Raw genomic sequence first — 24,937 nt, 5'->3', positions numbered from 1 at the left:
GGGAACGTGTTGCACGGTAATCTCACGTTGAAAATGTTAGAGAGATTTTTATTGCGACACTTGAAGAAATCTGAAAGTTCATATCTGTAAATCGCAGCTTTGAATCTCTGTGTTTTGTTTCGATATTTATAAATATTTTTCCGAAAATATCGAAGAATTAACGTTGGTGCAAATAAAAGTAGAATTAGCCCTTAATTAAGAAATCGTGGACCGAGACGACTGGGAAACTATTCAAAAATTGCGACGCAAACTGAAAACGCAGGACGCGATTTTAAAAACGTTAGGAAACGACCACGTCGGCTGCATTTTCGAGGTAGTAATATTCGGGAATTCGTAAATTCAGCGAAAAATGTTTCTGCGAGTTTTCAAGCTGAAAATCCGCCGCGCAGGGAACCAACCTCTCCCCGAAAAATGAAAGGAGGAAGGCGATGGAAATATATTTTTCGAAAAAATGTGACACGCGCACGGTCGATACACTCCGCTCGGGACGGACGTAATGTTTCAACGGTCGGCTTAGCGCAGGATTACCATTATGTTTCACGGATTACACGTCGCATCGAGACTACCGCGGCCAACGAGTATACATTTTTTATTGGCGCGGGTATAAAAAAAAGGAAAAATCGCAGAGAAAAAGGACGAATTTTCGTTTTTAATACACGCACGTTGGCCTTTGGTAACCGGGAGATATGGTTATTATTTAGATTTACAGCGGGGCAGTGGGGGGACGGGAAGGGGGGGGGGGGCAGGGTAATGCGTCGTCGAATTGGAAACTTGACGCACGTCGACCAAATGAAAATTTGTTGACGCGCGCGCACCGTCGACAATAAACTCCTGTTTTATTGTATAACGTCGATCGGGCACGTTCGAAATAGAAATCCCAGGGCGTCGTGCTCATCAGCGTGTTTGTAATTTGACCGTTCGTTTGACGGTGTCATTTCGATATCCGTCGTCAAATCTCGAAATCGATAGCGCCGAAATACGAGAAAAATTGGAGCCGCGCGCGACACGGTTTCGCGAAATTATGTAAATCAGCACGTTTTCCGAACGTTTTTTGCCCCGCGTGATGTTTAAATTTCACGATACGTTCAAGACCCGCGTTCTCTCGCGACCGCGAGAATTTTAAAGTGGGACACTCGCGATTTATGCTCGTCCGCGTTTTAGTTTTCAGAGCAAAAATGAAATAATAACGTGTCTGGAAATTATGCGATTAAACGATAAAATCGAGTAAACGTAATTTGTCCCACGGGCATGATAACTAGGTTCTTGTTGATATACCGCGATGAAAATTTATGTTGGACTTTCGAGATCGTAATTTCGTGACTTATTGCTTCGACTTTGGGAACTTTGTTCTAGTTCTTTGTCGAAAGTGTGCTCAAAAAACTGCTAGAGTGTATATATAAGACGAAAGGTAATAATTGGGAATTTTCCAAGAAAATAGGTAATTGTGTTGCTCTAAAAAGAAAAGAAACGACAATTAAAGCCTATTCTACTTAACTGTTCTCGGATTTGTTATCTATTGTTAATTATGGCCTCACTATCTAAAACTGTCACTTGAATATCTTGATTTTTGCCCATGTACTCTCTTAGATCATCGGTGTATACATAACGCGAACGCGGCCAATTTGACTTGAAGAAAGCCTCCTTTCTTTACATATATTCAAAATATAGAAAAAGAAAATAGTATTAACGGACGTTAGAAATGTACAGTATTTATTTTAATTTTCTATAATTGCGAATTAAGACGTTGCACAAGAAATTTTTCTTCATATTGGGGAGCACAGTTCGGGAAACGCTGATGTAAACGTAAACCACCGCGAACGATACGAAAAAACGCTTCGCGTATCGTTCGCTTGCCATTTACTGGCTATAAAGTTTGAAAAACGGCATTCTTGCGGCTGAGACTCGGTATGGTAATAAAAAAAGAGTCTATGCCCTGCTTTGCCTTTTATACGCCTCTTTTATGACAGTATAAAAATATTATTAAAAATGATGGAAGGCAGCTCGACGGGCGGCTGGTGGCACGAGAGACGTGGCGGGGCGGGGAGACACACACGAGCAAGGAAAATCAATTAGGGGTGAGCTGTCGCGTAAAAACACCCCTAATCAAAAGTTACGGCATCGGGGGAAATGTCGAGAAACATCAAATGATTATGGCGATTCACCTTCCTATGAAAGAGAACACAAATCCTGGCAACTAAGATTTTAACTCCTCGTGCTGGAATAACATTCTGCCAACAGCGTGAAGTTTAAGGCTGTAGGAGTCATAAATACGTGAATATCAGACCCTTTGTGACGGTACCTAAATGCTGTGATTACGGTCTGTTTAGTGTACATTAGTCTACTTTGGTTCCAGATATAATGCAAAAGATGTCATGATTGTTCTATGTTACTGGTATTGATGAAATTGTTGAAATTTGTTTAATTTAAATAGTAGCTGTTTAAATTCAATGGTAGGTTTGATGTTTTCATGTGTATATTTTTATAAATATGTTGATGTATATATAAATATATAAATGTATAAGCTTATTCATATATATATTTATAATGATAAATTCATTTGGTAATGTCAAAACTATTATTTAATTTAGTCAAACTTTTTCAATAGACATAGAGAGTACAAATATTTATGGGAATGATTGTACATATATATATATATAATTTTTGAAAGGAAAAACATACATGTTATATTATAACAACATGGATTCTCTGAAACTGATTTGTACAGAAGACAATGCCATCTGCATGAAGGGCTTGTTAACGAAGAGTATGTGAGGATCGGAAACGTTTGAAGTTCGACGAAGTTAAACAATTGCTCTTAATGCTAATTATTATAATAAATACATCGAATGCGAGTGTTAACCAAAATGCTGTAAATCGCTGTACTTCACATTTGAAGTCCTTTTCGAACGAATAATTTATCAGGAATTCAAGTCAGAGTACCAATCATTATTTATATAATGTAACTTTTATCTTATTTGAATAATTTATTTACCTTTAGCTTTATATATATATATGAGATATGAACACGTATCACTGGCGTAAATTTTCCTCGCCGAATAAAATTAATGCACGGACGCGTGTCCGTACAAGCACACACATCAACCCCACGACGAATACCTGGTTACCAGCGTGTGTGTTCGTGGCTACTCGACCGTAGTCGAAGAACCGCCCAGGTTAAGTATTCCCAACGATCTCGCTCAATGTTCCTGCACCTTCGTTGCTCGGCCAGATATACGTGCCGCTGAATAACTCGTGGTCATTAGCAAGCGGGGTCCTTTTTACATAGAGTGCCCAGTATGTAACACCCTGACGAAATACCTCTCTCGCTCCCGTCGGAACCACCTCGGTCCTCCTTTCAACGCCCTGGCAACGATAATGAGTACTATTTCGGTAATGAGGTCGCGCGCCATTGAAAATCGCAGAGGAGCACGCGATCTACGCTCGCAGAAACACTGCCGACCGAGTGCTCCGGAACCCGTAAAACTTAATGAACGGAGAAATAACCGTTTCGAAAGAATCTCTGGATCTATTTTCTCCCGTGCCTCCCTGTCGGCCGCTTCCTATCCTTTCTTACTTCTCCGCCCCTTCGGGGAATGCCCATCTAAACGACCAGTCGACTTTTCACCCGCGAAGATTCGATCTATCCGCCCAGAAACGCTATCAACGCCCGGGAATTCCTCGACTCAAAAACGCGCACGTCACTGTAAATCGACTTTCTTGCCCTGGCTCGTGCACTGTTTCCACTTTCTTCTCGCCCTTCGTCCGCTTGTTCCTCCACCACCCCCGTTTGTTATTCACTTTTCTTGTCGACCCAGGGTCGAAACAGCCACGGATTATTTTGCGAGATTCTTTGCGGTACGGCATGCAAAAAGGATTACTGTCGAGGGAAGAGTTTAATTATTTGTGTCGATAACCGATTGCTCTTAGCCCGTGGCAGGTTACAATTACACCGATGTGTACATTACTGATTAGAGTATACGGTGTACGATGTAATTTATTTTACAGGAGGTTTATAAATATTTAGCTTCGATCGTGTGGTTCATATACAGGGTGTTCCGTAACTGGCGGTACAAGCGAGTTGGGGATGATTGTGCGTGATAAATTGAATCGAGAATGTAGAATAAAATATTTTCATACGGTGCTTTATTTTCGAAAAAAATAAGTTTGATCGAGTACGCGTGCACTGGGCCAGCTTCTGCTCGACGGATTTCATTGTAAATTGTAATCATAAGAAGAAAGTAAAATCGATGTAAGAGATATCATCGCATTGACAATGTTTGTAATCATTGCAAGGAGCACGGAAGTACTCTCCTACCCGAAACAGTAAAATAGTGTCGAACTGAAGCCAAATCAAGTACACGCATACTCGACAAATAAAACTTATTTTTTTTCTCGAAAATAAAGCGTCAATAAAGCTCATAGAGCGTACGAAAAATTTTATTCTACATTTTCCATTCAATTTTTTACGTACATTCACCTCCTACTCGCTTGTACCACCAGTTACGGGATACACTGTATAACGTTCTGTTTTCTAGAATTTTGGCTCCCCAATAAATTTGTTAGATTATAATAATTCTATGTTAAACTAGCGCGAAATTGGAAAGAATAAAAAAAAATCTAATAGTGCATTTTACACTTTTACACTTTACACTTTACACTTTACACTTTTACACTTTAATCATAATTTGCTTGCGGTATTAAATCCTTTTGGTACTTGTACAGTTGGTCGAATATTCTCCAAGTCTTTAAATAAACGAAGGATCTTCGCGCCCGAGTTACCCTTATTTCACCGAGAAGAGAATTATCCAGACGTTGTCGATTAAAGAAACCGAAAGTCCTTCGTGTCTGGAATCGTAAACTCCCAGACGGTGAAAAGTGTTGTTCGCGGGCGGCGAATATTGAAGCGTGACTTTAACGATCCACTTCGTTTGCGCGATGCTTCCCGCCGCATCCTCTCCTTTCTTCCAGGCTGACGGGGTGGAGCTGCATCGAGTCTCCGTAACTCAATTCGCGTATAATGACGTGGTAACCTATAACGTGTAGAGAGCCGAGCAGACTCTGGAGGCGAAATCGTTGCGACAATCCCTCCTTTGATTCCGTCGTTGCCTCGCGGCCTGGGGAAACTAGATAGTTACAAGAGGATCCAACCTAGCGATCTTTCGCTCTTCTTCGCTCTTTCGGTCAACTTTCCACCGAAAAAGATACGATCTATTCGAGCGGAATGTTATCACCGGCCCGGAAATTTCCAGGGCCGAGGTCGTCCTCGTCTCCGTACGAAGCTGATTTTCGATTTTGCGCTGCCCTACTTTTCCCCCCTTCCTTCCATTTCTTCTGTCGAGGTTTTCTTCTTGCGTCGACGACTCACGCGCGAGTACTCTCAAACGAAACCGTTGAATCGACGATTACTCTTAGAGAATCGTTTTGGATTCGGCCGAGCTCGCGCGGAGTGTGCTGACGATTACTAACCACCCTCGTACACAGGCATAGTCCCAATATTTCTCCATACCGAGTTTCATTGAGACTACACAAAATTGTGTAGGCTGCATTAGACACGAAACACGAAAGATACAGGAGGAAGCAATTTCCACGAAAGAACGATTTCTGTTCCACGATTCAGGCGTGAACTCGATAAAACGGTTTTAAATCGATTCGCGATCGCAGGAGCCCCACGATTCGACGATAATGGGGCGTGAGGAACTCGGGCCAGTTACAAGATCCACGCGAATCTCGTGAATCTTGGAGATCCGTCACATACCAGCGAGGAACTCCCCGAGATCTATTTGTTACGCGCGTGTGAACTCGTTCTTGCGAGCGTGGCGTGGATAAACGGTGACCTGAATGCCGCGAAAAGCATGATGCTTCAGTCTGTAGGGATTCGATAGGCATTCGAAGACGCGAATCCATTAACCTTCGATCGGAGAGTGCGAATAAAGTGCTGGTCGAGGGTGGAGAACTTCCCTTTTGAGGTATTCGACTTTTTTACTTATTTTGTCTTCTTCGATAGAGTAAGGTAGTCCTTCCGGTAATCGAACGCTTTTATCGTTGATTCTTTGACTTATTTCTACGCTCAATTGGAGATCTTCGTCTTCAAAGCTTTGATTACCGCAAAACCAAGTCTTCTTAAAAATGCCTCATCAATTTTCTCGATCTTCGAGATACCCGCAGACGTTTCGTGAAAGAAAGAATCCGTTCTCTTATTCGCATTTTCCGAGCTAATTCTCGAAAGAAGACTCTATTTTGGAGCAATTCGACCGTCCGATCCCCTTAAGCAAGACGATGATCTGATGCGCGAGACAACTGCGCCCGCGACGCGATCAAAGCGATTGGTTATTAAGACGGAAAGACGCAACTACCGCGCGTCAAGTCGGTTAACCTGAGACAAGAGCAGACGCCGCGGAAGGATGGAAGATGTTAGCGTGTAAAACAGAAAAGACCGAGCAAGGCGCCTCCGCGAACAACTCCGACTTCTGTGCCCTCTGGTTTCCCTCTCCGCATTCCGTCACTCTGTGTCTCGGGCGGTCTAACAAGCCTCTAATGAGGAACGGGTGTTACTCGTGTCCTCCGCGGTACTTTTGCGCAATTACCATTTATCACATCTGCCTCTCCACTATTCCCACTCCCCGTTCTCCCTTTCTTTCTCTCCTCATTTTTGTCGCCCTCCCCCGTTTCCCAGCTCGTTCTGCTTGTGTCCAGAGGCTGGCTGGGGCGCTTCTTTATTTTTACTTGGCTCGTTCATAGAACGCCCAGGCCACCGACACAATGAGCAGGGGTGTTTGTTTCGACGTATCCGGCACGTCGTGTCTCGCATACCCGTCTTTCCGGTCCAATGAGGCGCCAGAGATTACAAGCGGACCGGTTGTCCCCGGGATGCTGCCTTGTTTCGGAGTAGTTGACTAATTCGCAACGAGCCGCGATGCTGGGATTGGCGCGCTTCGAATATTTCCCTCGTAATGGACTTTCAGAATGCGTTTCACGGTTAACATTCCAAGGACCAGAGATTCCGTCTAACCGAACTGGTCATTTTCGTACGCGGGGATTTTTCTGCCATCCTCGAGGGTCGACCACCTCGACCATACCAAACAGACAATTTGGAGAATTTTTAATATGGAAACTATACAGAGTTAGAAGTTCAAATTTTAATCCACAAATAGATGCATATTGAAGTATTTTTTGTAAAATTTGTGTCGCGAAATATTGGAAAATAGCGTCGCGGCAGATTTTTCTTTAGAATCTCAGACACCAGTGGTACTATCGAGAGATGAATAATATTTGTTTTAGTCCTCCTTGCACACCTTTTAAAAGATATAATTTAGCGCACTCGAGAATTTACGAGGTTGTACTTTTCTCGGAGAGGTTTTTCGCGTCGTCGTTGTTCCTTTTGGGCGCAGCTGTCGCTTGGAAATCACGTTTAATCGCGCCGAATCGCGTTCTTTCGCGAGTGGAATCCCCCGACGGAGCTTCTCTCTGGTATTTGATTTAATAGGACGATATAAAAGGGTGCTTCTCCGCGCGGTAGACGTTATTTTGAAAATGTGGAAGATTCCCTGGGCACAAACATGTCACGGCGCGACGGGGACATGAAAGGCGTAATTTAAGAACCGCCGCGGCGCTTTCAATGGAAACTTAAATCACTTCGTTCCTTCTTCCAACGTGAATGCGTTTTCATCGAGGCTGACGTGCCTCGTTACACGCTCCGTAATTTGTCGCTTCTGCCGCTCAAAGGAGTAGGACATTCGATTAAATTGTTTCCTAGTTTAAATTAACCCTCTGCTCCCGCGACGTGATAATAATTTTATGCAATGGCATTCGCCATTTCGAGTAATGGGAATTCTCGAATAATAAATTGCAACGAAGAATCGTAGTATGCACGATATTACGATTCGTCCAATACGTTAGAAGTAAAGACATTTGCCGAACAATCTTTAGTTTATCGTATTACGGAGGAACACTAAGTTCCGAAAGAGTTTTGCAGTCACTTTATATCTCGCGAGCAATTAGCAATTAGTAATCCGACGAATGAAGAAATGCAACGGAGAGTTGCCTCGTAAACCGTAGAATAATAATCGGTTTCATTCCCCCAGCTCGTTCGACGTTCTTCGATCCAATCTTCTAAATGGGGTTTAAAAATAACTGTTCCGTACGGCGCAACAACTGAAGCAGAAACCTTTAATCGTCCTGGCTACTTATATCTCGCATGATTAATGGTTCCATCGGTTCTCGTTAAGCTTTCTTCTCATTATACATACGATTACTGGTCGCGAGGCACGCGTTCTCTCTCGTTTACTCTTTTCGCAAACTGATCCCTAACAACTCTATTACTATACCGAGTGTCCATTGACGATCGGTGCTTGGACCAAGTCTAAATTTCATAATTAAAGATATAAATAAATAGTATCGATACTATGTACTCCACTTTTAAGTCTCTATTCTTTCGATTTCTCTTAAATTTACCATACCGAAGTTTCATAATAACTTTCAATAAAGGACGAAGTCGAAAAATACAACAAAATTTGTTCCATTTCACAAGCGCAATATTGTATTAATCTGAAACAATTTTACTTCTCATTTTCCCAACGCGGAACGGTCATATTGTCGCTCGTACCAGTCGCACGCCCTGTGTGTTTTAACCACCGTCGATGCATTGAAAACTACATTCGTATTGGCCCAAGCTTTGTATTGCCCCGGCGTTGATTTACGTTGCGCCTCGAAGGACGTATCGCGAAATTAAAATCACCAGTTTCATTTTACCGTGGCACGGGTTACGAGGCCGCAGGAAAATCGTCCGCTATTAAGGAACCGAGTCCAGAAGAAATTGTGGCGGACCGGATGAAGGAGGAGGAACGATGAAACGGGTACAGTATGGGTGGAAAAGAGAGAGCCAAGGGGGTTGGGGGAGGGATAAAAAGAATTGGAGAGAAGCAGTTTATGCATGTAAATCGTCCGTCCTGACTCGCTGTTTGTTGTTCTTTGTTTTGCCAGAGCGCGTCGGCGTTTTACGTGCGCCACTGTATTTTATTGCGAATGGTAACTATATATGCAGATACGTACGTGCATACGTATACAAAATAAACGTGTACACGCACACGGACCCGCGAGTCGAGGGCTTCGCTTTTCCACCCGCTTTTGTACACTCCTGAATTCCCTTCGGCGGATCGACTCCGCGGTGCATGCACTTTTCGCAGTCGGTCGATTCATCGAAAATCCATGTATTTTGCGTTTCGTACATTTCTATAAATAATGGATCTGATATACGATGCCTTCCCACGTCGCAACCGAAATTACACAGACGCGATTTCAGTTATGTCCAGGGTGACAGGGATTTATATCTACGTCGTGGATCTCTGAGAGACAATGGAGACGAACTAAAGACACTCTGCTGAAAATGTGAACTATCGACCGAAAATATTGAGAGCTCGATCGGTTTTGGTGGAAATCAAACTAGGACTAGGAAATGTAACTAGAAGAATCAGATTATGTTTCGATACTGCGAGGGCTTTTCTCATAATTTTATTATTTTTAATTTAGTAGAGAAGAATTTTTGAGTGAAATTACGCAGAGAGTAACGTAAGGGATGATTTTACAATTATACAATATTATGAGGTATGAAGGAGAGAAATTTCTTTGAAATCACCAAAAATTAAGCCATTAGTGGTTCCTGGAATCCTTCGGTTATGAATTTCTACGCGTTTGATTTTCTAAACGATGAAAATTGATATACGCCCGGGACATTTATCTTGCTCGTTTATATGGTCGTCGATCGACGCTGGTGCTTACTTTTATTTACTGGAACAAATTGCGGAGCCTTGCTAATGGCATCGATTGACCCAAAAATGGTAGCAGTCACCCAGGAGAGACAACGTCCTCTTCCCGCACCGCGCCAGTCATTATCGTACGCGCTCATCCCACGATGATAAATCACGCAAACGACCAATAAACGCCCGAGCGACGTGTAGGTCGGAGAAACAAATCGAGCGTGCCCTGTAAAGAGTTCCCAAGCGCATGGAATAAATCCGTCGCGCAATCAGTTAATTAACGGGGCCATCTTCGCGCGTTTGCGCCGAACGATTCGACATCACGTTACCTACGACTACGCAAACACCAGCTTCCAGATGTGTGTCTTATGGATGCATCCTTCTCTTGCACGAGGTCTGTCTAATTAAATTGCCTACTAGGCCTTAAAATTTAAATGGCGGTTATTGGAGATTTTATTTAAAGAAAACTATTCAACGTATGAAAACTATCTCTCACCGAAGACATTTATTTTTCCCGATAAAATTGCAAATCAATTTCGGTTACACCTAGTTTCCGTCGTTACAAGGCACATCGATGGATAGCGGAAAATTGAATTCCATCTCTCACGACGACGTTTGGGATGGAAAACAGGGAGCGGGATGGCGAAGATTCGAATGTAATTCATCGAATCGGTGGCAAAGATCCGAATGTAATTCAACGATCGCGGAGAATTACGTTTGGAAATTGCCCAACTTCAATTGCTCGCCTACCACTCCGCTTCGATTCCCCCGTTTCACTGCATCAGTTCGAGTGACTCAGCATCGGTTGTCGCCTTCTCGGGCGACGTTCGTCTTGAAGAAGACTAACGACTCGTTTAGGAGCGAGATTAGAAAACAGATGAACAAATACCGACGTCAACGTAGCGCGCGGTTAAGTCGAATAGTTATGCAAATGTCTCCGTGCGCATCGATCGAGCAATTTGAAACATTCCAAGGATGAATTTACGTCCCGGTGCGGAATACGGGTTACATTCTCCGGGGCATTTTTACACGGCCGCGAGGTTGTTAAAAACCCGAACACGGTCCAGGGTTGGACAAGCACGAAATTGCCTGTTCGAACGGTGCTCTAAGAACGGCGCGTGGCCTCCCTTTTCTCACGTTCGCTTTCTTTCGCCACCCCGCGAGAAAGAAGAAGGGTCGTTTCACGCCAAATCGATCACTCCTCGCACTGGACGACAGGGATCTCGGTGAAATTGATATATGATTCACTTTACGTGAAATTACGGGGACTTTAAGTCATCGGTTTGCTCATTTCGATTTTGTTTAGGAAACACAGAGCGTTAAAGTTTAGATCATTTTAGGCACGTCGAATCGATCACTCTTCCCAGCAGATGTCAGGGATCTCGGTGTGATTGACATATGATGCAATTTAAAAGAAATTAGAGAGACTTTAAGTCATATGTTTTTCGATTTTGTTTAGGAAATTCCGGACGTTGAAGTTTAGAGCACACCGCGTTAATTCAATCACTTTATGCGGTAAATATCAAGGATCTTGAAATATCATGTGCTTCGTGTGAAATTAGGGGAACGTGAAGTCAGCAATTTTTCAAGAACTAAAATCTTTTGAATAAAACCAGCTCTGGATAGTCTAATATTCGTGAGAGTACACAAATCTCTCTTCAGCTACTATCACTGGAATATCAGTGGACCAGCAAACGTTGCAAATCAATTTATGGTACTTATAAAATACCCAACGAGATACAATTTGATTATTCCCGTTTTTCCGGGAACCTCAATTGTCGGGGTTGCCTCGTGTTTCCGTGCAACGAAAATAACGGAAGCTGAAAAGCACTTCGCCAGTGTTAATTGTAATTCAATTTGCTCTCGACGTAGTTGCAACGAAGCAATTGCAGAAGGAACGTCGCCGGGGTTTGTTGGCGAGGTAAGTTGGTGAAAACCATAAAAGGGTCCTCTTCTTCAAGACGAACCGTCGTCTAGCTCTTTTCTAGGATCACTCGAGGGAGAGAGTCGAGTGGTCCCGCGTTAGAACAACGACTTTATACAAGTCAATGTCGTGAGTATGCACTCGACCGCATGGTGAATAGGCTGCACTTGTGCCACGACTAGGTGGTCGGGAAAAACCAACCGCATTCCACGATTAATTTCGTATAATGTTACTCCAACAGTCTGCCGTGTGTTAGATATCGGGTAACATGTTCGAATCGTCGTTCAGTTATGCTGAAATTCGAAGATTTTAATTCCAGTTGAGATATAGTATCATTTAGTCGTAAACTTTATGAAACAATTAAAAAAATCACGATATTCATATCTGTTTCTTCGCTACTGTCCAAAGAAAAAATGTTCTGTTTTCTATCTTGATAAATGGATGACCAATGTTTGATCCGTTACTCGTCCAATAAAAATTACAATCTGAATCACATAAAACGCAATTACATTCCACATTGATCGTATGAAAGCTTATCCGAACAAAAGCTTATCTCGATAATTGTTCAGCGAAACATCCGCTGAAAATAAATTGCCACGCAGTGTTTACATTCATTCTACGCAAAATGAATTTTCGTAATTTCCCGCGAGCAAGTTATTATTCGTACTGTTAATTTTATACACATTTTCATCGTTTCGTTTTACATCGCTATCGCTGCGTGAAAACAAAAAAAAAAAAAGAAAAACGGCTGGGAGATTCAAAAAGGTGGACAATATCGCGACCAGGGTAATAGTAATTGAACGACCGTGACAAATCGTGGGTCATTTTTTCATAGCGTTCGAGCGCGCGTACGCAATCGTGCGTTAGGCGACGTGTATCCAGCGGAGGGAAAACGATCGGGCGATATGGCTGAAATATTTCACGGTACATCTCTTTAGTCCGACGATCAGTAAAATTCTCCTTTCGCCGGCATTGTTACGGAAAATCAGTGTGCATTTTTCACGAGTCGACGCACAATAGGAAAGGAACGTCGAGGCATCCCGAAGCCGCCTTCCATTGTGATTTTTCCATCCGCGTTTTTCTTTTGCGAAACTCCATCCATTTGTTCGCGGGGATCGAAGTTTGCGAATGTTTCGCAGCCATTCGGGCCGAATGCTACAGGTACCATTCTGATAAATGGAAAGTCGACCGGGCCTCCCACATACAACGCCATAAATCTAAACGTCGCGATACACGGTTCTCGAATAAAGCCCTCTATAATTTTCAAGGTATCTTATCCGTGATGTTTGTCGATGCGAAACGATGAAAGAGAAGGTTCCGTACTTTCTCCAAAATCGCGGAAACGGCTCTCGTGGAAGTGAAAACTGGACGCGGAATCGTGACTTTTCAGGGAGTCGTCCGAGGGATCTCGCTCCGCTGTCTCGGACACGGGTTCCTTTTACGGACGGCAGTTTCTCAGAGAGGAAAGATGTATTTGAATATCGGGGCACTCAGAAGTAACAATCATCGGAGATATGCTGAACAGCAGAAATACTTGCGTACTGGCGATTACACGACACTTATCGGAATTTGTTAGCTAGGTGAAGAAGATAATTTACTTCTGCGATGACAGAATCGTGATGTTCTCGAAAAAGTAGCTAGTCGACCCTCAATGAAAAATGTCACTTGAACGACTCGACGAGATCTATAATACGACTAACTAACTAACGAGATACGACTCACTAAGAAAGCAGATTCCCTGATGTCCTCGTTAGAGTTCTAAGACGGCCTTTCGGCGTTTCCTTCACCGATAAAGAGACAAGATATGAATAATATTTACGATTCTTGTTACCACTTTCTTCTATGGAATAGATATGGTAGCTGAAGTATTCGAGGAATCTTTGTCGCGTCGTGGACACGTCCTTTTACAGAAGGACTCGCGAAATTCTGGTTGAAATGGATTGGAGTCGTCGAAGCGTGCCTTCGAACAAAACACGAGGATCATGCCAAGGGATCAAACCGCAAACTTGCCTTGATCCTCGGGAGCTTTTTTGCCAGACTCAAGATTCCCATGTTGGAGACTTCTGATATCGTCGCAATAAGATACCATCCTTGAGGAGATGAAATTGAGGTGCCTCGAGAAAAATTGTCGAGTGAAAGTACCGAAGAAGCTCCGTGACAATATTAGACAGTGTGAGATTTTTCCATGTAAAGGTATAAAAGGGCAATGTGTCAGCAGGTGTCTTGCGATATATCTTGGTATCTTGGTACGTCACGTGACCATTATATCGTGTATTCATAGTACTTTTCGTACCCGTTCTCTGACAATGAACATACATGGTGCTTGTAACATTTATTTATATATTTCCCTACAGGTTATTATGTGCAAAATAATTTCCAAAATAGAAACTAATAGTAACCAGCCAAGACATAAATATAATTTTCATAACAAACTAACTAATTGAAAACGTGATAATATATATATTATTATCTACAAACAGTGTCGATCAATTTTACATGTATACTGCCAACCAAGCTTTCTAAAGAACGAATGCTTTTACATTAAAAACTAATCTCAAGTCTACCACATAAATGCAGAAAGGTTAAAATCGCCCAAATGAATGTCCGAAAGCCAGTTCCCGGAGAAATCCGATCAACCCACGAATGGTAAAAATGTCAGGGCGAGGAGGAGGGGCATTTAACGAGTGGCGTTTTTTTCACAGCCGAAATCGACACGAGAATTTCCGTCGAACGTCGTGATTCCAGAAAACACACGGTGTCCCCGCCCACGCGTTACAAGCACCACCAGCTCGAAAACGGATCTGCCGCTTCGGGCGTTTTATGGATAATTAACTGACATTAACATTCCATCCGAGCAGGCCACGCTGCTCGTATCTCTTCCAGTGGCGAGCACGCATATTTTCGAGCCCGATAAGTATCGCTTTTCCGCCGTTGCCAACTGGCTTTTATTTCCCACTCTTTGTTTTTCCTCGCCGCGTCTCGTATCGTTCCTGGTTTCGATGATGCAGCAGATTACCAATCTCACGGTTGCATCTTGTTGTCGAGGATCTTGAGAGCTCGCCACCACGTTGTCAGTTCCGCTCTTAAGTCGTCCGTGTAATTAAGGTCAACGTGTCGGTAACGACTCCTTCTTTAGAAGCTGTGTTTTTCTCCCCCAGCCCCCGAGATTCAGTCGCGATGGCGTTATCGCGGCGTGCGATTAAATGTAGCTTGTGTACGATGCACGATTGTTAGAAATTTAGAGAATGCTCGAAGCATCTAAATCGCTGTGCGTTGGAGTGGTCACAATGCTTAGAAGATCTATGCAGTCATTTTTTAATAAAAGCTTCAGTTCGATTAAGTAAGTTAACAATACGAAAGAAATGAGTAGAAAAAGAGAAAAATTGCAGAGTTAGTTTCTTCTATTTTATGTATTCTTCTGAATTTCTTCAAAATACCAGACACTTAATTATATCAGAAAGTGTTTAATTAAGTTATGTAAATATTCATTTCCTCCTGCTCAAGTGCAGACTGTTAATGTATAATTCAGAATACATTCTAGCATTGCTCGCACTAACGTCTACTTTCCGAATCTTCGAAAGGGACGAATAGGAACATCAGAAACGACGCGCCACTCGCAATTAGGTCATTTAGTCGAGATTCGTGATGCACACCTTCAGCGATACAAGTGCACTTACGCGAGAACGAGGACAAACAGAGCAAATTATACAATGTAACAAGGAGCTTGGCAACGATAACAGTCCCAATTGAGTTCTGACTCTCTTCGCTCCTAATGCTCCCTTGTCTAATTGCTCTCGCTGATCTCCATCTTGGGAATACATTTCGACAATAATACTCGTGTAAATTGCTACCGTTCTTCCTTTTCGATTGACGTTCATCCAACCTGAGAAAATATTTACGTTCCTTTGTGAAGTGCAACGCGTGATATTATGAAATATAAAAAAAACAACATTGAAATAGGAAAGTGCTGATAAATATTTAATTATACCACTGAGCATGCAAGCAAAAATTATTCTTTTATTGTGACCTGAATATTTCTTTAATTTTCTAATTTCATATGACATAATTCGCCCTTCTTAAAAGAAAAACCCAAATTATAGTTAACATAGGTCCCTTATATTCATCGATGAACTATAAGCGAGCCACGAAGTATGCATAAATATAAACTATCGTTCATTCACCGTCTCTCGATAAGCACACAATGTAAATTGAAATTCTTTGTCATGCATCTCGCCTGCCTCTTTCCCAAATATGTACACAGTCTCGGTCCTCGCAAACACTCAGGCTCGCGTTGTCTTACGAAACCAACCTGAACCACAAAGACTTGGCGCCAAACCGAGCCCTAAACTTAATTTACTAAGCCTATCTTCTAGACCGCCCGCCGTGAAATTTCATGACACCAAGAGTCGCCAAACTTATTCCTAAAAGGGCCACGTATAAAAACTTTGGGTCATCGCCGGCCAGGAAGCAATATCGAAGATCGTGTGGGTGCCCCAGAAAATATTTTCGAGATACAGACTTGACATTTGGCACATATTGTTTCTTTTTTTCAATAATATCCCAATGATCCATCGCAAGTTGTATTTTGGTTACTTGGAAACAGAAGGTTCAGGCATAGCGATCAATCTACCTCCTTTACAGTAAATTCGTCGTAATTCAGATTTTTAGGAGCTCAGCCTGGACACGCTTTCCCTAGCACCCCGTCTGTGTACCTGTTTATACGTTTGTCAGGCGAGAGTATGCGTATAACCGCGAAGGTAAGAGCCCTGTTAAGCCAGGGCGTAAGCCGCGAAGGCTCCCCGTGATATCCTAGTTCGACGTCGAATCTCTTAGTTTGCATAGCAATGAGTTTATGCAGATTAATACACGCGAAACGTCTACGCGCGCAACGTCTCGTGGGATGTAAAGCACCGACATCTACACGGATTCGCGGGGCGTGTATGCATATTTTATTGGCGCCGCCCGCGCGCTTAAGGATTCCCGATCGTATAAACCCAGCACGCGCCGTCGCGAGACTCGCCCGCGATTTGTCTCCCTCTCGTTGTCCCATTAGTTATAATCCGTCAGACTTTATCAAACAATGGACGACCGACCAGCTTCTACGATCCGATCTAAGCCCGCGACGGAGGCGCAAGCTGCTTAGGAAACGGTGGAAGACGGATAAGCGCCGATACGTCGATCTCTTTCGCGATCTTCCTTTGCCTCGAAGAAATCCGTGGCGGATTGGCAGTGGAACTTCATTTTTCTTTTAGTTGTCTATTCGTTTATTGATGCGTGTTCAGTGATTCCCACAGTGGATAAGGTAACGCTTTATTGGTACGAATTTGAGGAAATTGCTCTACCCAAAGTGAATCGTACGCGTTCAACTCGATTTATTACTCGTCCCATCAAGTGACATGCTCCCCAACCTAAACGTACCCATCACCCAGATATTCAACTTATTAAGATTCAAGCAAACCAACTAGCCAGCTTTTTGGGATCCTCCTCCACCTACATTCTCGCATTCCTCGATAATCTACGCCAGCAGGAGCGATAGATGAAAAGAAAACAATCGATGAATAACTTGGTGGCCGAAACGATTCGAATCGGGCACGAGACACTGCGTCGCGATAAAAAGCTCTTCCTTCGTGAAGCGCGAACGATGAATCGAAAAATTTGCATAACCTCGAATAGACGAGTGGTCGGTCAAGTGTCGAGCGAAGGAACTCCCTTTGACCACGTTCGTTCGGAACGAATCTCATCATTTCCCTGGACGTCGTCTAGGGAGTTCGCGGGAAAGTTGAATCGCTGCAATAGAGCTAATAGTAGGCAGTCGGAACACTCTGTTTGATCAGCAATCGAGCCTGGCGTACTTCGGAACGAGTGCTCGGAGCAGGAAGAATTTTCAAAGGGCGAACCAAGCCGGAACGTCGAGGAACGTACCGTGTTCCACGGTTCCGTGGAAGTATATACGCGGTCGCGCGTACGGAGCACTCGCTAAACTGTGGATTACCTGGCGTCGGGGGCCAGGTGAGTCGGTTGCACGTGTGTGTACGACGGAAGCACGCGAGGCCTACGACCGAGCGGCTTCTTACTACCGTTTCCCATTACTTATTCACTTCCGGCGCAATTACCGCGGCGTACTCCATCAAAGTCCAGACGCGGGAATCGCACCTTTCTTATGGGAGCTTGGTCGTCGTCGTCGATGCTACAACCGCGTCGAGTCGCCTAGCGTCGCTCTGACGTGTACCGCGAACAGCATTCTCAAACTAATAAATCCATAGCCATCGCTCGCGGCGTAACCCGCGGTCGTGAATTAATTATTTCTCCTTTCGCTTTCCCACGCCACCTGTCGCTAGCATACTGGGTGTCTGGGATGGTATCGAAATAATTGGCGAATAGTACGATTACTATATCGCGAAACTTATTTCTTATCGCAATAGTTCTCGAGGGCTCCCATCAAGAATACTTAAGGGATGGTGTTAGAGGCTTTCGTGGCTCGAAATCAATTACATTTGAACAACTCCCCTTTACGCTGGCTAAAAGTGTTAGAAAATGATGGAAATTAATTTTGTTGACTAATTTTTAAGATTTCTTTAATAAATAAATGTTGATAAAATTTTGATTACTTTTCGGCCCCCCTAATACCAGTATTACAATTTATGTGATATTTTTCTTCATTTGATATTCTGACGATACATTCTTTTAGCGATAAGAGTTATGAATGAGAGTTTTAATTTTAAGACCTTCATATTATTCTGACTTTTCATTTCTAATATTTTTAGAGAAATTCTAATGCATTCGATTCGCACTTATTTTTAGCAACACAAAACACCCTTATTTTAAGAAATGTCAGATTTTTCGCCGATCTTCAATAACCCTCGACAGTCACGCCAAGACACCCTATATGCATCGGGTGCGATGCACATTTATTCGTGTGCCGTCCATCGATCTATCAAAGTTCGAACACGGGATAATTAGGAGGGATACATCTATATCGATTTAATAGCACGCTGTCTGGCCTGGAATAAAATGAATTGGTTGACATTGGTTGAACCCTTCGGGGAGCTTTTTAAACGCGATATTTTTCGAATTGGTTATTACTCTCCTTTTTCAGGCTCGTGGAGCGTTTTTGCTGTTGGCAGCCAACGCGTATATTCCTGAATACTCTGAATTGTTTTACCACGCAATTCCCTCCTCGAAAAATTAATATGTGCGAGTGAGTAACTTGAGAATATCAATTTACTTAATCAACGTTAACGTTTGATGGAAAGAATGGCTCGAGTAATTTCTTAAAATATCTCTGCAACGTTCCAGTATTTCCTAATGCATTAGAAAATAATACATAGCGTACTGGAGTATATCTCCACGAATGGACGGTTAATTTAACAAATTACTAATCGTTATTTCTTTACCCACCCCCACGCGTTATCTTGAACAAGAAAGAAGAAGCAGCAACCATTACAACAGAGAAATAAATGGAACGAAACAATCGTTAACGACGAGAAATTAAAGTTCCTCGGTCGAGATACCGCAATCCTCACCTGGGATTAGTACACCTGGAATTGTTTCAGCGTGGCTCCATGCCTTACGGTTCCTCCCTTTCGAAAAGCGACGGATTAATGCGGAGGGAAATTTAAATTTCGCCGGAACTTTATTTTCTTTCAATTTTTCATTCAACTTAGATCGAATAACTTTGTAAATTAAATGCAAACGCTCGCGGAGTACGCGTGCTGTTATCTTTCGCTGGAGAACTCTGCAAAGTTGCCGCGACGTTAACCCCCTACATTATTTTTACGATCTGCGCGGGAAAGTCGATTAAAAATTATTCTCCGCTCGAAAGGAATACAGCCCTTGAGGTATCTTTCTTTCTTTTGTTAAGAGTTTACATGTGCACCAAACTTCCACAAGGTACCTGTCCGTAACAGGAGTAAGTGAAATCCTTCTTGAAAGCAAGATAAAGTAGCTGTTCAGCAAACAAAAAGACCTATCGATTCTTCTTTTCCTCATATTTGTCAGAGGATTAACCCCCATACGCAACTGTTTTCGTGTTCTTTGGAAGTTTGCTTTCCGTAAGTGACCGAAGGTGGCCACATTTGTTAAGCCGGTCAGGCAACACGTAGTATCTTCGAATTAGAGGTAGCTTAGAAACCTTTCATCTTCGGGGGAAAGAATTCGACCAACTTGCGCGGGTCGATTGGTTCTCAAACAAGCTAAAGTTCGCGAAGCCAGGCCAATTCGTTCTTCTTCTAGAGTAAACTAGTCAAGTTACAGTTGCCGTGATATTGCTGTGCTTAGCGTTGTTTCTGTACACACAATGAGTCGAAAATAGTCTCACTGAAAATGAATGCGCGTAGGACTAGTGTCTTCTTTTATTTTGAATGAAATATAACTGAAATGTTGATAGAATGGAAATAAGATATAAATAAAATTAACATACGTTGTCATACATTATGCTGAACAGTGGAACCTGATGCCGCGCTGCCCGCGAATCGGACAGTGAAATCGAGCGCCGTCTCGCGGAACAGACATTGAAAATCCCTGCCGGCGTCAGCGTGTTAAAGTAACATAAAAATACGCCTAGGAGACGTGCGTATCCAAGGACTAGAGTCGAGTGGAGGAACTCGATCGAAGCGTTTGACAAAACGCGTGAACCCTCTCGAGACCCGTCGTCGTCGTTTCGCCCTTCTCGACTATCGTTAGTAACGGTATAACGGTTGCGCTTCCTCTTTTTGTTCCAGGTTGACGAGGCAGAAATGGCACGAGCAGAGTCACGGTGAGAAAAGGGCGAGGGTGAAGCCCTCGCGCGAACCGTGAGCTATGGTGAAAAGCTTCGGTTTCTTCGCCAGGAGGGCGATACCTGCCGTCCACCTTCTGCTTTTTCTCGCTCTGGGTGGCACCGCGCGCGCCGTAGACCTCTGTAAGTACATCCAAAGCTATAATCTTCGAGCTTTATAGTTTTCATCGCGAAACTTCGTCTTATAACTTATTAACGAGCGAACGCGCTCTGCTTCGCTTTCGCAACAACGCTCCCGCGCCGCTGACCAGAGCTCCGCTTGACCGCAGTCGACGAACTTTCGATCCGAAATCGACTTTGGCCGCGTTCGCTTGGCCAGACTCGCGGAAAAGCTGGATTTACGCGGCGTGCGCCGCCCACAAATTGAAAACTTTTCGGTTTGGAAGTTGTATTTAAACAACGTTTCAACGACGGAGATCGACGGAAGGCCTGGGAGCGAGGTTCGTGTGAACTCGCGATACGTTCCCTCGATACGAGTTCCTTTCTCTATATCAACGACAAACGGTTTTGTTTGGCAGAAATTACTTTGCGGTAATCGACCAACTTTCCGTGTATATGTAAAATTGAATCGCCGCGCCCGGGTAGCAGGCAGCGTTGAAAATGTCTGCGGCGAGCTGAGAATGACGTGGAGTTTGAAACACCGGCGAATGAACCTGCTCGCTCGCGTTAACGCTCGGACATCGTGGTTTTGCGCGCCTTGGCGCTTTGTACGTAAACGGTCCGTGAGTTTCGTCAGAGAATTATCTTTTAATGAGGTAAAGTGATACGTCAAGTTTGTTTATTAAATTTGAATTGAATCTTACTCGTGGAAAGGAAACGATGGGCTTAGGGTTTTTCTAGTCGTTGCGAGCGATTACTTGAATTTATTCATACGGAGGTTTTTCATAACCATTCCCCCTTCACCGTGATGCAGATTCAAATTCCAGATTCGGAAAAGTTTCGAACCCCTCCTGCCTCGAAAGAAAATATTTAAGCAGACAGACCATGGGAAATATACATCCGGAGCCTTTAATCTCGTATAACTTTGATTAAAAATTGAACACCAACCGGTTCCGTCGGAATGGAATAAGATACACCTTTGCACCTTCGATTCCGTACATTCTCGCAACTTCCGCGCGTTGTTTAAAGTTAGAAATAGGAAAACATTAAAAGTGCAGAGAAAACTCCCCGCTGGAACAAAGGCTATACCATCCGTCTAGGCGAACGAGAAACCTGAAATTCAATGGGTCAATAAACGTCCAAGTAAATTTCTCGCGGTAGGCGTCTCGCGAGTTGCTTTCATGGAGCGTTTCATCGATCATCGGTCCTCTCTGTCCCCATCGAAAAAAAAAAGGAAAAAATAAAACGGCGCGCATCGATTTGCATGTCGGAGTGGCTTAGTCAGCATCCACCGTGCCCGTTAGTTTGACTAAACGATCTGTCGGCCTCAGTCGCGTTACTTTTCGTCGCAACCAGTTCACTCGTCGCAAGTATCGGAATTGTTTGGAGACCTTGGTAAACGATAAACGACCTGCTCCTCGAAATCCATTCGGAGCAAAAGACTCTGAGCAATTATTTACTCGATGCATAAACGGATTCGTCCCGAAGGAAATAATACCCTGGGGCTTGTGTTATGATTGTTTTCGAAGAGTTTCTTCTTTCTGTACGTCGTTGCTTTTGTTTGTTTGTTTTAAATCAGTTCATGAAAGAGGGAAAGAAAGAACAGTTTCTGATTAAGGTAGAATGGCGACCTTTGCCCTCAGAAGTCTGACTATGACATCTAACCCAATACGCGTCGGAAGGTCTTTTTTCCTGGGAAGAATGATGAAACTCACCTGTGTAGGTCTTATCTGAATTTTTCAGAGAAATAAGCAAAAACTTTCCTAGCAACGCGAGATTGTCTGAGTTCCCCCTACACCTTAATTCCACATCATCCAAAATTCATCTTAATTTTCTCCCTTCGAAACAAAGTTAGAAGGTAACCGCCTGGAAACTTTTACACGCCACGCTATTTGACTTCGGGGGATCAAGACTCTCCGAGTCTGCTTACGACAAGATTTCAGAAATAATCAAAAGATAGAATGTCAGTTGCCAAATGAAACTCCAACAGTGTGGAAGACTTCATGTTAATCGTTCGACTGTTAATAAAGGGTTCTTCAAATGAGACTTTCAGGGTTATTTTAAATAAAACAAAATTGCATACCCTACACGTGAATTGCATATATATTTACATCTGACCTTTTTGTAATGAATGTACATGTAATTACAATTAAATGTCATGACAGTATCTCAACGCGACTAAGTTGACTCATTTGTGGTTGATTAAAAAGAAGATCCTTGGATCTTCGTTTGGAAAACGCTTCATTTTGGGCTTGTAGTGGAAAGTCCTCGAATAAAAAAAAAAAAATCATGAAGAAGCGCCTCCTTTTAGGGCTGTGAAGCAGAAGACCCCCTTAATCCGAGCGACGTCCGACGTTAAGACGCTCCTTTCGCGTCACCCTCGCTCGATCCTCGACGATGTCCGGCGTCTCTTTCAACAAGCCCACCCCCCCCCCCTTCCGAGCGAGCGGCGTGCTTCGTTTCTAGAAAAACATCATTAATTACTTCTGCCCTATTGACGCCGCGATGAATGGGGGCGAAACGGGGACACTTCTTTCCGCCGGTTGTCCGGGAAATTTATATCGCAATTAGAAGCAGGTATTTGATATAGCTCGACGACAGCGTTTCCATTTCTTTAATGAAAAAGCGTTTTCAATGAACGACCGTTGAACGGGACGGAAGTTATGGTGATACTATCTTTCGCCCTGGCCTTCTGACGTTCGCGATCTGGTTAATAGATCTCTGCACTTTGTACTCTATTTGCTTATTGTAATTTGAATAATACGTATATTATATTAAAATTTGATATAACCATCCCAGAGAATATAGCGAGGGATTTCAAATGCTTAGAAACATGAACAACATCAATTATCATCCTTTTTGGGATATATTTCAAGTGAAAATACATTTTTTAGTATGAAAATGTGAAAATGCCAGAGAAGGGCATTCCTCGATAAATTTTTTATCTCAATTACTGCTGGCGATAGCTTTTCCAAATCGTGGACATGTATTCGAGCTAATTTGAAAAAAAAAAAATTGTCCCTTTTCATATAGAAATATTAATTCATTATAAAAAATATATGAACCGAAATGCTGCGATGAGGAAAATAATACGCCCATCTGGCGTTCCTGATTCTTTTTTTTTTTCATTCTATTAATCTGATGGTATTAAACGGCGCTATTGTTCTGCTCGCGACATGAGTATATGGCCTGGACAGCGAGTAAAAATATTGGAAATTTTTATTAATTTAAAATCAACCCCATATCCGTGAAAGTTTCGCTGTATAACCTGAAGAGACACTTGTGGCCAATTGTGGTCACTTCGATACGTTTTCCTTAAGTTCAAGATTTCAAAACTCAAAAGTACATCAATAAAATAATAATCAAAAGGTCAGATGATTGTAGAAGCTACAAACCAGATTTCTTTATTATTGAGGTAAATAAAAAATCGTGTGGCTTTCTCGCAAGTGTACGAATTACTCCCAAAAATTTCTGTTTAACACACTGCGTACTTTTTCTTGGGAAGAAATCCCATACTACCTCGGACTTGGCAGAAGCGTACTAGACGCGCGAGGATCGCAGAACGCCGATTTTCCGCGCTTCGAAACCGTTATTCACGATCGATTTACGAGCGCGATATCTCACCAGTGGCTCGTTAAGTCGAACGTGCCGACAAAGGAAACGGATTCTACCGGAGAACGATCCAAGTTTACCCTACGACGAGGTTCGAAAAGTTCCCCGAGGGTCGTGAGAATTCCGGGGGTGCGAGACGCGCGCGATATATTGAGGCTTCATTAATAATAATAGCAAGCCACGTTTGATTCTCGAGGACTCCCTTTGTCTTCACATCGGAGGCTCTACTGTCTCGTTATTGATTCCTATTGATTTTTGCACATGGCTTTATGTCGGAAGATCTACCGTTTGTTTACTGGATTATTAATCAAAGTCTGATGCGAACTCCAATACGTGTGCCATTCAGGGGTGAGTGTAACTTCTTACACATTCGCTTCATAAGGTTATAATGCTGTCACGGTGTGTTTACTACTTTTTAATACTTTCAAATATATTCTTTGAGGAGCAATCATTAGAATGTTACGTTCGATACAATTATAGAAGCAATCACAGGATTAATTCAATTTTACTTGTAATATTCAGGTAGTAAAACATCTTGTTTTATTGAATTAAATAAAATTATTACGGTTGCTTTGGTCATTCTTAATATAATTCTGAAATTAAACGGTGTTCAAAACGTCGTCCATTATGCTGAATGCGAGAGCATAAATGAGTTAACGAGCGAGAGTGACACGCTTTGAAATGTTTGCGCAGTTACAGGATTACATGCCGTAACGATGCATTTAATAATGTCCGCGAGTAATTCAACGTAGTCCTGTCAGGTGACTCGCGTCC

The 24,937-nt window shown here is 42.8% G+C and overlaps 1 protein-coding gene across 1 annotated transcript in view; it reads left to right on the top strand.

The window, feature by feature from the left end:
- LOC128894617 (discoidin domain-containing receptor 2-like) overlaps positions 1–24,937 on the top strand; it is a 170,723-nt gene that overhangs the window by 58,390 nt on the left and 87,396 nt on the right. Inside the window, exon 3 of the mRNA XM_054156461.1 lies at positions 20,397–20,575. Within this exon, the coding sequence (XP_054012436.1) occupies positions 20,476–20,575 (100 nt within the window). The 5' untranslated portion in view covers positions 20,397–20,475. The remainder of the gene's footprint in view (positions 1–20,396; positions 20,576–24,937) is intronic.

Source organism: Hylaeus anthracinus, unplaced genomic scaffold (assembly GCF_026225885.1).
Source record: "Hylaeus anthracinus isolate JK02 unplaced genomic scaffold, UHH_iyHylAnth1.0_haploid 4, whole genome shotgun sequence".
Lineage (NCBI taxonomy): Eukaryota > Metazoa > Arthropoda > Insecta > Hymenoptera > Colletidae > Hylaeus > Hylaeus anthracinus.
Note: the sequence above shows the minus strand (reverse complement) of the source record. Positions and strands in the feature narration are given on the sequence as shown.